This window comes from Halichoerus grypus, chromosome 2 (assembly GCF_964656455.1).
Source record: "Halichoerus grypus chromosome 2, mHalGry1.hap1.1, whole genome shotgun sequence".
Classification (NCBI taxonomy): Eukaryota; Metazoa; Chordata; class Mammalia; order Carnivora; family Phocidae; genus Halichoerus; species Halichoerus grypus.
Window position 1 is genome coordinate 125,759,279 of NC_135713.1, and position 14,093 is coordinate 125,773,371.

At 48.4% G+C, this 14,093-nt stretch overlaps 3 protein-coding genes across 7 annotated transcripts; 1 reads left to right on the top strand and 2 right to left on the bottom strand.

Annotated features, from left to right (window-relative positions):
- Positions 1-267: 267 nt before the first annotated feature.
- LEAP2 (liver enriched antimicrobial peptide 2) lies at positions 268-1,279 on the bottom strand. Its single transcript, XM_036106404.2, has 3 exons — positions 1,161-1,279; positions 836-975; positions 268-540 (listed from the first exon to the last, which is right to left on the bottom strand). Exons 1-3 carry the CDS (start codon positions 1,215-1,217, stop codon positions 504-506), a joined length of 234 nt encoding a protein of 77 aa, XP_035962297.1. The 5' UTR covers positions 1,218-1,279; the 3' UTR covers positions 268-503.
- Positions 1,280-6,574: 5,295 nt separating this feature from the next.
- On the bottom strand, positions 6,575-7,899 carry UQCRQ (ubiquinol-cytochrome c reductase complex III subunit VII). Of its 2 annotated transcripts, none has more exons than XM_036106402.2 (3): positions 7,776-7,899; positions 7,433-7,600; positions 6,575-6,782 (listed from the first exon to the last, which is right to left on the bottom strand). In XM_036106402.2, the coding sequence occupies exons 2-3, from the start codon at positions 7,584-7,586 to the stop codon at positions 6,688-6,690; spliced, it is 249 nt and encodes an 82-aa protein (XP_035962295.1). In that variant the 5' UTR covers positions 7,587-7,600; positions 7,776-7,899; the 3' UTR covers positions 6,575-6,687. The 2 variants fall into 2 exon arrangements, with proteins under 2 accessions (XP_035962295.1, XP_035962296.1); XM_036106403.2 differs by having other exon boundaries at positions 7,754-7,852.
- A 71-nt stretch (positions 7,900-7,970) lies between these two features.
- On the top strand, positions 7,971-12,864 carry GDF9 (growth differentiation factor 9). 4 transcript variants are annotated; one of them, XM_036106398.2, is made up of 3 exons: positions 7,971-8,727; positions 10,170-10,365; positions 11,514-12,864. In XM_036106398.2, the coding sequence occupies exons 2-3, from the start codon at positions 10,233-10,235 to the stop codon at positions 12,476-12,478; spliced, it is 1,098 nt and encodes a 365-aa protein (XP_035962291.1). In that variant the 5' UTR covers positions 7,971-8,727; positions 10,170-10,232; the 3' UTR covers positions 12,479-12,864. The 4 variants fall into 4 exon arrangements, with proteins under 4 accessions (XP_035962291.1, XP_035962292.1, XP_035962293.1 ...); XM_036106399.2 differs by having other exon boundaries at positions 7,971-8,443; XM_036106400.2 differs by having other exon boundaries at positions 7,971-8,189.
- Positions 12,865-14,093: the final 1,229 nt, after the last annotated feature.

Genomic DNA, 14,093 nt, shown 5'->3' on the forward strand with positions numbered 1-14,093 from the left:
CACTGGAGAGTCCTGACATGGAGCGAAGGGCCAGGATCCAGGGCCACGGCTCGTGAACTTGCCAAGGCTGACCGTGTGGCTGTTAGGAAACTTCCGTCTTTCAGCCTCTCATCGTGTTCTTTGTTTCTTAAGTGTTCACTTTCACTGCACTTTGCAGGTTGAGAAGTCTGCTATTGGGCAATGCTGGGATTTTTTCTGTAGCATACAAAATGAATCCTTTTCAAACCCTCAAAAGCTTGAATTCCAGACTATGAAAATTTTGAGACATTTAATAATATACATAGAAAAATAAACTCTATAAACTGACAAGTTTAGTAATGCTTATCTACATAACATTCTAAGAAGAAACGGAGACCAGTTTAAAGCATACATCTGTCTTTAAATATTAAAAATACAAGACTGCTTCACTTAAGTGTCTCCAGCCAAAATGCAGTTAATCAATATTCCATAGAACGGAGCATTGTTGTAGGTGAGCGCTGTCCTCTTTTCCCCTGATTTGTACATCATTCCTGGGCCACACTTAGGGAACAGCGTCTTTTTCTAAAGGAAAAGAAAAGGTGGTTTTTACGACAAAGATCTAGCAGTGCCCAGGGCCAGCCACCTCTTCCGCATTTCCTTCCTCTGCTTGTTCTATCCAACCTCAGGGTAAACTGCAGAAAGCAAAGGCACCACTCTTTCGTGGTACCTGTGTGGAGCTGTTCTTGGTTCTTGAATCCTGAGGGATTCTCCAGGGAGCTCCAGGCTACAGCCCAGGCAATCGCCTATTCCACTTTTATTCTTAGGTAAGTGTGTGTGCTGATCTTTCCTCGGCCCTGCTCTCAAGTTTGTGGAATACCTGCACAACATCGTGATACACTCGGAATCGTCCCGGCAAGAGGATCCAATGGGCCTGAGGGAGACCCCTCTCCAAAACGGGGTCATTCTCCGTAGCCTTCTCTTTGTTGAACTCAGTTCCAATATGGGGGAGCCATCTACCTGTAGGGCAGAGACAACCTCAGGTATCGAAGCGTTGATCCCCTTCTGCACACCTTGGGAGAATGATCACCCCCAGGACGCTGTAGACTTGAGGGCAGAGGGACCCTTCCTCAGGGCTGAGTCCCGTTCTCAGGTTCTGCTTATGATTTTCCCACCAGCACAATCCCCGCACATCCACTTCCTACCTGGTTCAACAGCAGCAAGCAGATCATGAGCACTGCAAAGAGTTTGAAGTGCCGCATCTTGCCGGAGGGAGGTTGTTGGAGCCTGGGATCCAGCAACAGTTCCCACTTGCTTTTATAGACTGAAATTCACCTCTTTTATGGTTGCCAGGTGAGATGGGGCAAAGTTTGTATTTGCAGTCAGGGTCGATTTAATAAGTTAATGTCTACCAGAAGAATGTACTCAAGGCCTGCCTTTCAGGCACGTTGTATTTACTGATCCCTCACCTGGACTTTATGTTGCTGGCTTGGACCCTTTTACCAAAAGTCAGCACCACCCTCTCCTTCCCTTTGAAAGCCACGTGAAGCCACTGAGGGAAACCAGGCACCTAGCCACATTTTGATTCCAAAATAGCTCAGTGAGATCACTGTAATCAATAGAAGTCTCATAATGAGGTCTTCGCGTTGACCCCTCTCAGCCTTGTCTGGGAAAGAGGCACCAATCTATTGTATTACAGGCAACTAGATAAGGCCCTCACCTCCCTTCTGTGGGAGGTTCTTCAGCAGGTGTGATCTAACAGTGCCCCAGATCCCCCTTTTGTATAGATGGCCTGCCCTCCTAGTTACCTGCTCCAGATCATCTCCCTAGAAGAATGGACCCAGCTGTGGCAAGTTCAAAGTCTGGCCTACCTGCCTTCTCCCAGAGGAAAGGCAATCAAGACTGATGTGGGACTTACCTGAACTGTGGGTGAATTGAATGAATGAGTATAGGTTTTTTTGTTTTGTTTTTAAAAAATGTGAATGAGGAGTTAGCAGGGGCTCCTAAATCAGTGGGATTGCTTGACGATGGTGACAAATCACACTGCAATCCTTGAATTCTGGGCTTTCCTCGCGGTAGTTGACTGGGTACCTCTGCGGGGCAGAGCCTTCCAGCAGCCTCAGGGGAGCAGGCCTAGGGCTGTGATATCGCTAAAGCCCATAACATCCATCAACTTAAGCAGAACTGCTGCAAATTGCTAGAACAAGAAAGGGCATGTACCTAAGTCGTGAGGTGTGGCTACTCATTAAATGATTTGGGGGAAAGGTGTAACTTTTGAGTAAGATTTATAGGACTTCAGATCTTCCTATGACTGGGAAGGGTGAGCCAACAAGACAAAGGAAACAAGATTATTTCTCTGACTGGTGTCTCCGTAAAAACGTGGCTGATACCCCTTCCCAAGGCCCTTACCATCGTCGGAGGTCGGATATTTGGTTTGAACCTGTCTTCTGCAAGGTAAAGCGGAGGAGATGAGGCACAGCTGAAGGTGGAACAGGACGGTTGCCAGTCCTCTCGTCAGGGGAGAAGACGGTGGTGAGGTGGGCCTAGGAACTGGGACAGGGGAAGAGGGGGGTGTGACTCCACAGATCTGTCTGTCCTGGTTCCGGGCCATTAAGGACCATGGAGCTGAGCCCAGAGGGAGACACGGCTGCTTGCATGTTAGGAACATGGAGAAGCAGACTAGTCAGCTGCTCCTTCCCTTTACCCCTGAGCTGGGATATTGAATCACCCCCACGTAGGGGCTCAACTAGGAACCTTTGTGGGGTGGGGAAGAAACTATGTGATGACCTAGTGAACATTGGGTAAGAACACAAACCCGATTAGATAAGCTAGAGACTGAACAACGTGATGTACTAGAGACAGTTGGGTCTGGTGTGCTCTCAATGCCAGCCTGCTCTTAAGAGAGGGATATGCCAAATGGGGTTTGGAAACTTCTAGTTCCAAACATGGGTACTTTCTCCTAATCCTCCATATCTGCCTTCCTGTGCTCCAAGCAAAATCAAATTAGCCTTTTGTGTTAATTTAATATATAGCCAGTACTCCAGCCAAGGAAAGGGCCTGAGGTTCCAGTGTGCCTAGGGGAAAATGTACCATTCGTCATCATGAATGGGACAACACTACAGAAGCCTTTGGGGTTTGAGCCTCTATCTTGTGTGCCACCCTCCTCCCAGAAGGAAAAACCTGTTAGTTACTGCCCATGGAAGGAACTACTGTTAGGAAAAATATTTCTTTTGTTGTTGTTGCTGTTGTTAGAGGCAGAGGGAGAAGCAGGCTCTCCGCCAAGCAGGGAGCCCGATGTGGGGCTCGATCCCAGGACCCCGGGATCATGACCTGAGCCAAAGGCAGACGCTTAACCGACTGAGCCACCCATCCAGGCATCTCAGGGAAAGTATTTCAACATACGTCTACGTTACCTTCGTCATTGTTTTAAATCAACCATGGAGCAAAAGTCAGGTTTGTTTTTAATTTTTAAGATTTTATTTATTTGCGAGAGAGAGAATGAGAGACAGCATGACGGGGGGAGGGTCAGAGGGAGAAGCAGACTCCCCGCTGAGCAGGGAGCCTGATGGGGGACTCGATCCCGGGACTCCAGGATCATGACCTGAGCCGAAGGCAGTCGCTCAACCAACTGAGCCACCCAGGCGCCCAAAAGTCAGTTTTAAAAGCGAAGTGGCATGCAGATGGCATCAGCTGAGGGGACAACAGTCGTCCACAGCCATCCCACGGCCCTCGAATAGTTGTGAAATCCTATTCCTGAAATTAATAAATGTAAAAAATTCGTGAGTTCTCTACAGCCAAGTATTTTGCTGAATGAGTAAACACACAACTACAGTGCCTTCCTCCAGCAGAAAGGTCTGAGCAGCCTTTACTCAGTTCCGCCATAAAGAGAACGCCTGGCCGGGAGGCAGGAGCAGGGGTCTAGGGTAGCTGACCACAGGCCGGCCCCTTCCCTGGGAGCCTTAGTCTCTTGTTCTCCCAATGAGATGGGAGTAGATCTGAGGCCTCTCAGCCGCTGACATTTGGGGCTTCAAATGATTAATTTACAGGAAGAAAATGAGCAGCTTGAGAGCTTCTAGCTTGGTAACTCTACGACAAGTCCCGGGGACTTTCTGCCGCTGAGCTGAGTGCACAGGATGCAATGGGAGAACGAGGGTGTATGTAGCCACACGAGCAGCTGGAAACACATTCCAGGGGGAGAGGAGACCATGAAGGCTCGGAAGTAACTGGACACTTTTTTGCTGGCCCGGAGCAGGATGTGCCTAATAAAAAATGAAAGACTCTGAAATGGAACAACTTCCAGGTAAAACTTCAAGGGTCAAAGTGCATCTGCTTTTCTGCCGGCTGTACCTGGCACCAGACAGGCCTGCGTCTCCGGGACTCGGTTGGCAAACCGGAGTTCACTTTGCCACATCGTACAGCGCAGAGATCAAAGCCCTGGTCGGGGCAGGGCCCTGCTGAGGAGAAGGGCCAAGGGAGTGAGTGGCTGTGCCCCGGAAGCAGATGAAGGCGCCACACCCAGGGCTGGAGGCTCCACGTGGATGGTTACAGGCGGCGGGGCCCGCAGCAGTGGTCCCTTTCTTCCTTGAGAGACTTCACCCCAGTTTTTCTTTTCTTTGTGGACTTCGGCAGATAGAACGGTCCCTAAAACCATCCCAGATCCCCTATCACTTACAGGAGCACTGAGCTATACAGCTCACCACGTCCCAGCCCCCCACCTACCTCAGCGCCCTGCTACACAGGGCTCCGTGCCCCCCAGCTGAGAGGTCAGCCCTTTGGTGGGAGACAGCCTGACGGCAGACTTTCGTAATTTTCTTCAAAGGCAGAAGCTCAGCAGGTAGAGGGGCTTGCTTACAGCGGGGTCTTCTCAGGGCACTCCTGGGAGAAAAAGGATGCAGACCAGACGCGGTGCCTGGTCGGAGCTGAGAAAGGGTACATTTGCTTTTGAGCTCTTATCTCCAAGGAAGTCAAGGAACCAGGAAGAAATAAAGTCTTGGGGTGAAATGAAGCCAAGAAGATGGGAGAGGGTAGCCATCTCCCCGAAGCTCGGGGCTAGTCAGAGGGAGAGACTGATGAATGGCCTGTCGAGGCAGTGGTTCTGCCCTGGTGCCCGAACCTGTTGAAACTATGCAGTCAATTAAGCATCTGCCTTCGGCTCAGGTCACGATCCCGGAGTCCCAGGATCGAGCCCCACATCGGGGCTCCCTGCTCAGCGGGGAGTCTGCTTCTTCCTCTGGCCCTCCCCACCCCCTCAAGCTCTCAAATAAAATCTTAAAAAAAGGAAAACCTAATGTGGCGTGAAGTATGGGTGGTGCATTCCCATCTTCAGGTCCACAGCTTCATCAAATTCTCAACAGTCTATGCCCCAAACATGCAGCAAACCCTCGGAACAAATACAGACGAAGAGCCCAGGAAAACCGGGCCCCACCATGTTGGGTGAGGCAGGAGTTTCCATTGTACAGGTGTCCTTTGTTAAGCTTGCCAGGCTCCTGCAGATCACTCATTCCACCATTACCACAACCCTGTGGTTTTGTATTAACACGTCATCTTACCGACAAAGAGGTCAAAGCTCAGGAACGCAGGTTTCTTTCTTGTATCATACAGCGAAGCAGCACAGGTTAAAGAGTATGGGGCCTAAGTTCACCAGACTCAGAGGTTCTTTATCCTGCCTCCCAATCAATACAATTTATATTACCATTTTGTTTGTTTGTTTTGAAGTATTTTAACTTCAGTTCCTAACAGACAAGAATAATCATTAGAATAAGAAAAAAAAAAAATACAACCAGAAACTGAACTACACTGTGAAAGTTGCTGCTCTAAACAAGCAGCAAGTGTCCTTAGAAGTGAGGAAGTTTCTGGAAATGGAGCAGGGAACCAGAAGCATAACACTACCAACACCTACCTCTACCATCTCCTGGTGAAGGAAAAAGGGTACCTTTCTACTAAAAAAGGTAATTCAAAGGCTCTAAAACAGGGGTAAACTTTTCAATAAAGGGCCAGAGAGTAAATATTTTAAGCATTATGGGCCATATGTGATTAAAGCCCACCATTGGCAACCTGGTACAGACACAGGCAGTTTAGCTCTGGAGGCCAAGGGGTGACCTCACCCCCTCCTTTTATAGCTGACTTCCTTCCCCTCAGGCTAAGGAAGGCCTGTCTTAGCGGGGAAAGGCAGTCTAGGAAAGCTTTAGGAGCAAAAACTTTAGTGCCAGACTCCACCATTCATTAGCTGTGTCATTTTGGTCAACTTACTCTCACTGTGCTCCTGGGTCCTCATCTGCAAAATGAATGCAATAATACTTAATTCAAAGGTAGTTCTGCAGTTTACAAGTACTGATTTGTGTAAAGGGCTAAATACCTGACACACAGTAATTATAATATAGTTACCAGATCTTATGGGAGGAACCAAGCCCACAGTTCATGCCACCCACCACTCATCAGCTGCAGGAGTAACTGCCCCTAATTTCTTGTAGGTTAGAGAACAAGCACTGAGCCCAGATCCTTCACCAAACTCGCAGACTAGCCAAACTGTTCAGGACTCATGCTAGGAAGGGGAGTTCATGAACCTGAGTATCAGCAGTCACACCAAGGACTTGCTCACAAAAATGCAAAATCACAACAGTGCAATCCATAAGAAGTTTATTACGTCTTCAAGTCTTCAGGACGCTACAGTGTAGACTCCTCTCCCAGAGAAGGATCCTTCAGACACTGGGAACCACTATCCAGATGAATGGCTCATTTGTCATTTTCATAGGCAGCTGGATTCTTCCTCTTGGATTTCTCAAATTCCTGGGTCCCCCATGTGTAGACAAGGTAAAATCCTACAAATGCTTTAAAAATCAAAAGTGAGAGTAAGCATTGAGCCCACGGAAGACCCCAGGGTCCCAGGCTTCTTTTCTGACTCACTGCAGGCTCTGCCCTACTGTCTCTAGTTTCCAAGAAGCCACTTTTAAACCAGACGATCAAGGAAGGTTACATCATACACCCATTTTGCAGGTGACCAAAAGAAAGGGCCATCCCAGGAAAATCTGTCACCAAACCTTCCCTCTCTCTTCCCAGTTGCACATTTTTTTTAAATGTTAGAGATAAGTGAGACATAATTCAGTAACATATACTTCACCATTTAACACGCCAGTGCACACTTCTGTGGGTTTTTTTGTTTGTTTTTTTGCCAATTCACAATGCCGTGCTGCTATCATCACTATCTGGGGCATATCTCACACGTAACAGTTCATCGCTACGAAGTGGGTAAAGATGACCTCGGAGGGAGACGCTGGAATCACACAGTGACCTTGGGCCGGTCGTTTGTGACTCAGTTTGCTCCCCTGTAAGATGGGGAAGATACACTAGCGCAAGGGCTTTCACGAACACTGAAGCACGAGAAACCGTGCGTGTGGCGGGGAGAGGGAGCTCCCTGAGGGGCCCGCTGCCACTCAGCGTCTCACGGAGTCCGGCCCCCCAACCGGGCCACGGCACTCACGCGGCACGACGCGAAGGACGCACGCCCGCGCGCGGCGCAGCACGTTGGGGATGCCCTTGCTGAAGTAGTGCGGGAAGGCGCGCTGCTCGAAGGGCGACAAGCTGTAGGTGATCACATGCCGCATCCGGGTCAGATGCCCAAACTCGCGGCCCATGGTGGCGGCGGCGCCTGCAAGACCGAGGGCGGAGGTGGACGGGCGCTTGCCTCAGTCCCGGGACGCGCCGCCCCCGACCCGAGACGCCCTCCCCGGAGCTCCTCATCCTTCCCGGCCCAGGCGGCGCCCCCACCCTCCCGGGGACCCCCACGACCGCGCGACCGCACCTCACTCCCGCGCGGGGCCCACCTCGCCCTCCACAGTCGCGGGAACCAGCGGCCTCCGCCCGTCACTTCCGGTAGGTTTGGACGCCGGTCCGGGAGGCCGTGAAGTCACTTCCGGGGAATACCATTTTCCGGCCGTCTCCAGGGGGAGGCGCCGTTGCTCCCCCTTCTGCGGGGAAGTGCCCTGGCCGGGGGCGGGGCCAAGCGCGGGACTCCCCGCCGGAACGGGCTTTGCGGCCGGGGGGCGCCCCGCGAGGCCTTTACGCCACCCCTCAGCCTCCTGTCACCGCGGGGAGCGGCCGGCGCCGAGGGGCGCAGAGAGGTGTAGGGGAGGGCCGGCCGGCGTCGAGGGCCTGTGGAGGGCGCCCCGCATGCGGCCTTCGACGCTCCGGTCCGGGCGCTCAAGGGGTCGGTTCTTTTCAGAACATCAGCGACCCCGGTACCAGGATCAGAGACGTGCATCGGGGCTTCTCTCGGCCGCCGCGGTCCGAGAGTCCACGGCCGGGGCTTAGACTGTCCCCGGGGAGAATAAAAACGTTTCCTCAAGTTGCGCCCCAGGAGGAGTCCCCAGGGAACGGGCAAACAGTTGCTATCCGGCCGGGGGTGGCGGTAGGAGGGACGAGGCCACCTCCGCAGCCGGGGCTTGCCACCACCTGCCCCCCAGGTCTGGCCGGGGGCGCGCTGCGCAGCCGGGTAGGTCCCGCCGCCCTCGCTTCCCCACTGCCCCGCGGGCGTTCTCGGCGTTTCCGAAAGCACTTTCTGCGGAAGGCTGCTGCGGGCCTGGCCTTTCTGCCTGAAGCAGAGCGTCTGTAAATGTTTTGATCGTGGAATTGCCGGCCATATGGGATGCCGGAGTAAGCTGTCGTTCAACAGTTGGCGTGTGTTTTATGGAACCCTGCCTCCTAGCCAGGGGCCAGGGAGTCTTGGCAGGCAATGAACTTGAAATTTGCAAGCATACCTCGGTTTCATCAACCTAGGTACTGCACCGACTGCTTTCGAATCTCGTACCATGAGTGGGGGTTGACTTCCTTCCAGCGTGGTCTGTTCGCGGGTGCGCTGGAGATGCCCTCATTTCAGGCTTTCGTGGCGCACCTTTGTCTCGTTTTCCTAAAACATCATCTCTAGCCTTGTCTCAGCTCCAAGAACTTAAGTCCTTATACCAAAAACAAAAACACCCTAGCAAATTAAAAATTAAAATTAAAAAAAAAAACCTGCAAACATCTCCAAACCTTTCAACCAAAATATATATAGATGAATGTGCAGACCAAAGGATCAAGATATTATATTTAAAAATGAGTAAGAGCGCCTGGGTGGGTCAGTCGTTAGGCGTCTGCCTTCAGGTCGGGTGGGGATCCCAGGGTCCTGGGATTGAGCCCCGCATCAGGCTCCCTGCTCTGCAGGAAGCTTGCTTCTCCCTCTCCCACTCCCCCTGCTTGTGTTCCCTCTCTCGCTGTGTCTCTGTCAAATAAATAAATAAAATCTTTAAAAATAAATAAAAATGAGTCAAGGTTAAAGGTGATGTCCTTTTTAAAGCATATTTCAGTATTCCAAGTACATATTCCATAGGAAGCTCCCTGAGAACTGGGCAACCGAACAGTTCTCTGCTCTCTGGAATTTCAATGCCAATTGTGACTTTTTCTCACTCCCAAATCAACATGCAGTAAGTAATTATTCTAAGCACCTGGAAGTGGGAGCGGTGACGAGGATGGAGAGGAAGAGTGAATCCAATACACTGCATATCAACAGATCTTCTTATCATCATGAATAGCTTTCCCACTTGCTTTGGAAGTTTCAGCAAGCACCTAAGGAACGTTTTAAGAATCCTAATCTCAAAAAAATGGGTGGTTTTAAGATCATTTTTCAATTCTCTTGGCCTTTCAGCTTGCATAACTAGTCCATTGGCCTAACAATAACCTAAGAGGTTTTAAATAAATGCCTCTTCAAAAGGGAGAGGGGGAAAAGGGGGAGAGGAAAGCTAAATAACCAGATGCATCTGTATCTAATGAGGACAAATTGGATAAATAGGACGTTATCAGTGGTTTGATGCACAGCTGATAAAAATTATCTTCAGCTAGGCATCCTTGAGGTCTGATTACAGAAGTGACGCTAGCCTACCCACACACCTAAAATTTATTTAAAAGATTGACCTAGGCTCTTCCTGGCTTTTAGCAAGAAGACTGGTAGGGAGGAATGTATCCCTTGCTAGTTCTTTCAGGCCATGGCGCTTCTCAGCAACTTCTTCCTTTGGTTTTTCTGCTTTTCCTGGCTGTGTTTCCCTATTAGCCTTGGTTCTCAGGCTTCTAGAGGAGAACCTCAAATTGCAGCTGGTGCTGAGTTGGAATCTGAGGCTGAGCCTTGGTCTTTGCTGCGGCCTCTAGATGGAAGAGACAGATCTGGCTTCCTTTCTCCTCTTTTCAAGGTTCTGTATGATGGGCAAGGTGGTACTCCTAGGCTGCAGCCAGACTCCAGAGCTTTGCGCTACATGAAGAGGCTTTATAAGGCGTATGCTACCAAGGAGGGGATCCCTAAATCCAACAGAAGTCCTCTCTACAACACTGTTCGGCTCTTCACATCCTGTGCCCGGCACAAGCAGGCTCCTGGGGACCAGGCAACAGGTGTGTAGGAGCAGATTGGTTAATGGGTGGTGGGAAGCTGATAGACCTGTCTGTGTTTCAGTTACAGAATGGAGCTGGGCCTTGCTCTTTGAATTACTCTTTATTTTGCATGATACTCAGTATCCACATTGAAACAAATCTGGTACTTGACCTTACTGTTTCTTTCTAATGCACTCATGGATTAACGTGGGCTCAGGGTGAAACTTCAGAGCTACAAGAGACTTAATGGCTCTAAAAACTGAGCAGAGTGTTGCTGGAGGTCAGCATCTTGTCCAAAGTCACAAAATCAAGACTGGAAACCTGGTATTTTGACCTCTGTTTGCTTATTATTCCCATTCTATTCGTGCTGACCTGGAAATGTGTCTGAAACGCCTCCTAGCTACTGGTGTATTGTGTTAAATAGGATGTGTTCCCCTTGTTTGTTGCTTTCTGTGAGAGGCCGACTGAAGACAGCATTTGGAACAGTAGGTCCTCCCAACAACAAAGTGTTAGTCATCAATCTGACCCAGCACCTTGGAGTCCTATGTGTGTGAGAGAAAGGAGCGGTGCTTTAAAAAAAAAAAAAAACCTAGCTCATGACCAAAACCATTCTAACCCAACGGGTCAGCTGTGGCTGTTTAAAACCTTTCCTTCTTCCTTGAGGTCTTATTTTATGAGATTGGTTTTAAAGCTTCCATTTGTCATCAATCTCAAGTGTTCCAAATTAGACCATTAAGTTCTTTATTGACTCTGTTCATTAGGGCTTAGAAAGTGTTTTTAACAAGGCTGGTAAGCGTATTTATTACAGTTATCTCTCCAGAGACTGTCCAAGAGGAAAAATAGTATTTACTAGCTTCTTCTATGTTTGGAGTCATTTACTGAGATTGGGAAATTAGAGGTTGGGAAATGTAATGATTCTCCGTTGTTTTTATTCACCACCAAAGCTGTTCAGAATTTCTGGTGATAAAATAGCCAGTTGTACTCACTGGCAGTTAATTATGGTATCTATCCCCAGTATTTTCTCTAAAACCACCCCCCACCCTTTTTAAGGCTGGAGGAAGTGGGGAAAGAGAAGGGAGAAAACGCATTATGAAGGATAAATGCCTTGATTTGACTTGCTATTATGTTTTTGTATTAAAGCACTACTGATGGGTTGTTTTTCTTCTCAGGATCCGTTCCATCAGTGGACCTGCTGTTTAACCTGGATCGTGTTACTGCCGTTGAAAACTTATTGAAGTCAGTCTTGCTATACACTTTCAGCAACTCCATTTCTTTTCCCTCTGCTGTTAAATGTGTGTGCAACCTGGTGATCAAAGAGCCCGAGTCTTCTAGCAGGACCCCCCATAGAGCTCCGTCCTCATTTACCTTTAACTTACAGTTTGAATTGAAAAAGAAATACACATGGTTTGAAGTTGATGTGACCACTCTTCTTCAGCCTCTAGTGGCCTCCAACAAGAAAAGTATTCACATGTCTGTAAATTTTACCTGCGCGAGAGACCAGGGGCAGGATCCTTCAGCTCAGGACAGGCCATTTAACGTGACCCTCCAGGTGCCCCCCTCACTGCTTTTATATCTGAATGACACAAGCACTCAGGCTTATCATGGGTGGTGTTCCCTTCACTATAAACGGAGGCCTTCACCGAGTGCCAACCAGAACAGGGGTCTGTCCGTCTGCCCCCAGGGAGAAGGGTCGGCTGAGGGTGTAAGATCTCCTCGTCACCGGAGAGGTCAGGAAACCATCAGCTTGCCATTGAACAAGCCTCTGGCTCCAGCTTCTTTGAATCTGAGTGAATACTTCAAACAGTTTCTTTTTCCCCAACATGAGTGTGAACTCCATGACTTCAGGCTGAGCTTCAGCCAGCTGAAGTGGGACAACTGGATCGTGGCCCCGCCCAGATACAACCCTCGATACTGTAAAGGGGATTGTCCAAGGGCAGTTGGACATCGGTATGGCTCGCCAGTTCATACCATGGTGCAGAACATCATCCACGAGAAGCTCGACTCCTCGGTGCCCAGACCATCGTGTGTGCCTGCTAAATACAGCCCTCTCAGTGTTTTGAGCATTGAGCCAGATGGCTCAATTGCTTACAAAGAATATGAAGACATGATAGCCACTAAGTGCACCTGTCGTTAATGTCGGCTTCTCTAAACTAAAACCTTGAGCCCCTTCAGCAAGGGAAATACAGTGTGCCTCTCTGTGCCTTCAAGGGAGCGCTCGGTGTCAAATGGCTATAATGGGCTATGTGTTGTGTACGGAGGTGCCTGTGTAGATTCTGTGATATCCGTCAGTGTAAAGTGGTAACAGCTGCCTTTATTTTCCAATGTAAATGAAATTATTTTGGAGGGCTTCAAACTTTTTTCCCTGAACGATTTTATTTTTCTTTTCGTTGGGAGTCTGGTTTTTCATGTAAGAAAAAAATCTTAACATAAATCTTGGATGGAATTGCAGCTCTAAATACAGTTCAGAGTGCTATAGTTTTATTTAATGGAAGAATAAATCCCTCTAGTGGCATAAATTTACCATGTGTGTTTTTTTTTTTTTTAAAGGATTGCTCTTAAATGGTCTTTGGGGAGAGAGAAGTATTATAATCTATAAGCTAGTCTTGGCTTAACTTTTTAGTTAAGAGAAGTTAGCTTTTCTACCTAAAGCCTGGTGAAGGACATTTACTGGGACTGGAAGCACGTGACCTGTTGTATTAGTGTGATGGGTGCACCGTATGCTAATTCAGCTCTTCGGGTGGCATGGATAAATAGGGTGACTCACATCAAACAGTATAACATTTGTCCCATTTATCTAACGGAAATTGCCTTGCAGATTTTTACAAGAAAATGCGATGTTCAAGATTTTTAGAATATTTTCTCCTCTATGTATTTAAAACCTCTGACCTTATGGAAGGAAGTCAGGGAACATTTTTTCCTCTTTTCATTTTTGTTTGTTTTTGCAGATTTCCCTCAGCTCCCATCACTCCGCCCCCACAAATTTTTTCCAGGTGGATTTGGGAGTGTTGCCATCAAATGAACCTGGCAGTGATTAGGTTACATTACAGAACAGGCCTGGTTTGGGTATCAGGGCTTATATATGAGTTTTCAATATAATCCTACCTTGGGAGAGCCGTAGAGGTACAGGGTTAGGACTAATGTAGGGATGCCTGTTTCAACGTTTCTAACACCCTAATCTACAAATCAAAGTAACTCCTAAATGTGAGATGTACTTTTCATTTTTTTCTCTTAGTTTTATTTACTTGAGTAAACTCTTCACCCAACATGGGGCTTGAACTCAGAACTGCGAGATGTAGAGTCTCTTGCTCTTCGAAATGAGCCAGCCAGGCACCCCGTACTCCTCATTCTTTTTTTTTTTTTTTTCTTTTAAAGATTTTACTTATTTGACACAGAGAGAGAGCACAAGCAGGGGGAGTGGCAGGGAGAGGGAGAAAGAGATGCGGGGCTAGATCCCAAGACCCTGGGATCATGACCTGAGCAGAAGGCAGACACTTAACGACTGAGCTACCCAGGTGCCCCTCATTTTTGTAAATCATCTTTTCTTAATGGTTAGTGCTTAGTATCTAAGGAAGCCAGCTGGGATTTTGATCGGGATTGTTTTGAATCTGTAGATCAGTTTGGGGAGTATTGGCATTTTAGCAATGTTAAATCTTGTAATCCATGAGCATGGGAAGTTTTTCCTTAGATTGAGGTCTTCTTTCATTGCTCCCAATAATGTCCTGTACTTTTCGAGTATAAGTTTTGCACTT

Coding starts and splice junctions, on each gene's coding strand:
- LEAP2 (XM_036106404.2), bottom strand. CDS start 1,217: ATGCGGCACTTCAAACTCTTTGCAGTGCTCATGATCTGCTTGCTGCTG. Junction 976..1,160: donor GCTTGCTGCTGTTGAACCAG/GTAGGAAGTGGA, acceptor TCTGCCCTACAG/GTAGATGGCTCCCCCATATT. Junction 541..835: donor TGTATCACGATGTTGTGCAG/GTATTCCACAAA, acceptor CTTTTCCTTTAG/AAAAAGACGCTGTTCCCTAA.
- UQCRQ (XM_036106402.2), bottom strand. CDS start 7,586: ATGGGCCGCGAGTTTGGGCATCTGACCCGGATGCGGCATGTGATCACC. Junction 6,783..7,432: donor CGTCCTTCGCGTCGTGCCGC/GTGAGTGCCGTG, acceptor TGATTTTTAAAG/CATTTGTAGGATTTTACCTT.
- GDF9 (XM_036106397.2), top strand. CDS start 9,969: ATGGCGCTTCTCAGCAACTTCTTCCTTTGGTTTTTCTGCTTTTCCTGG. Junction 10,366..11,513: donor TCCTGGGGACCAGGCAACAG/GTGTGTAGGAGC, acceptor TTTTCTTCTCAG/GATCCGTTCCATCAGTGGAC.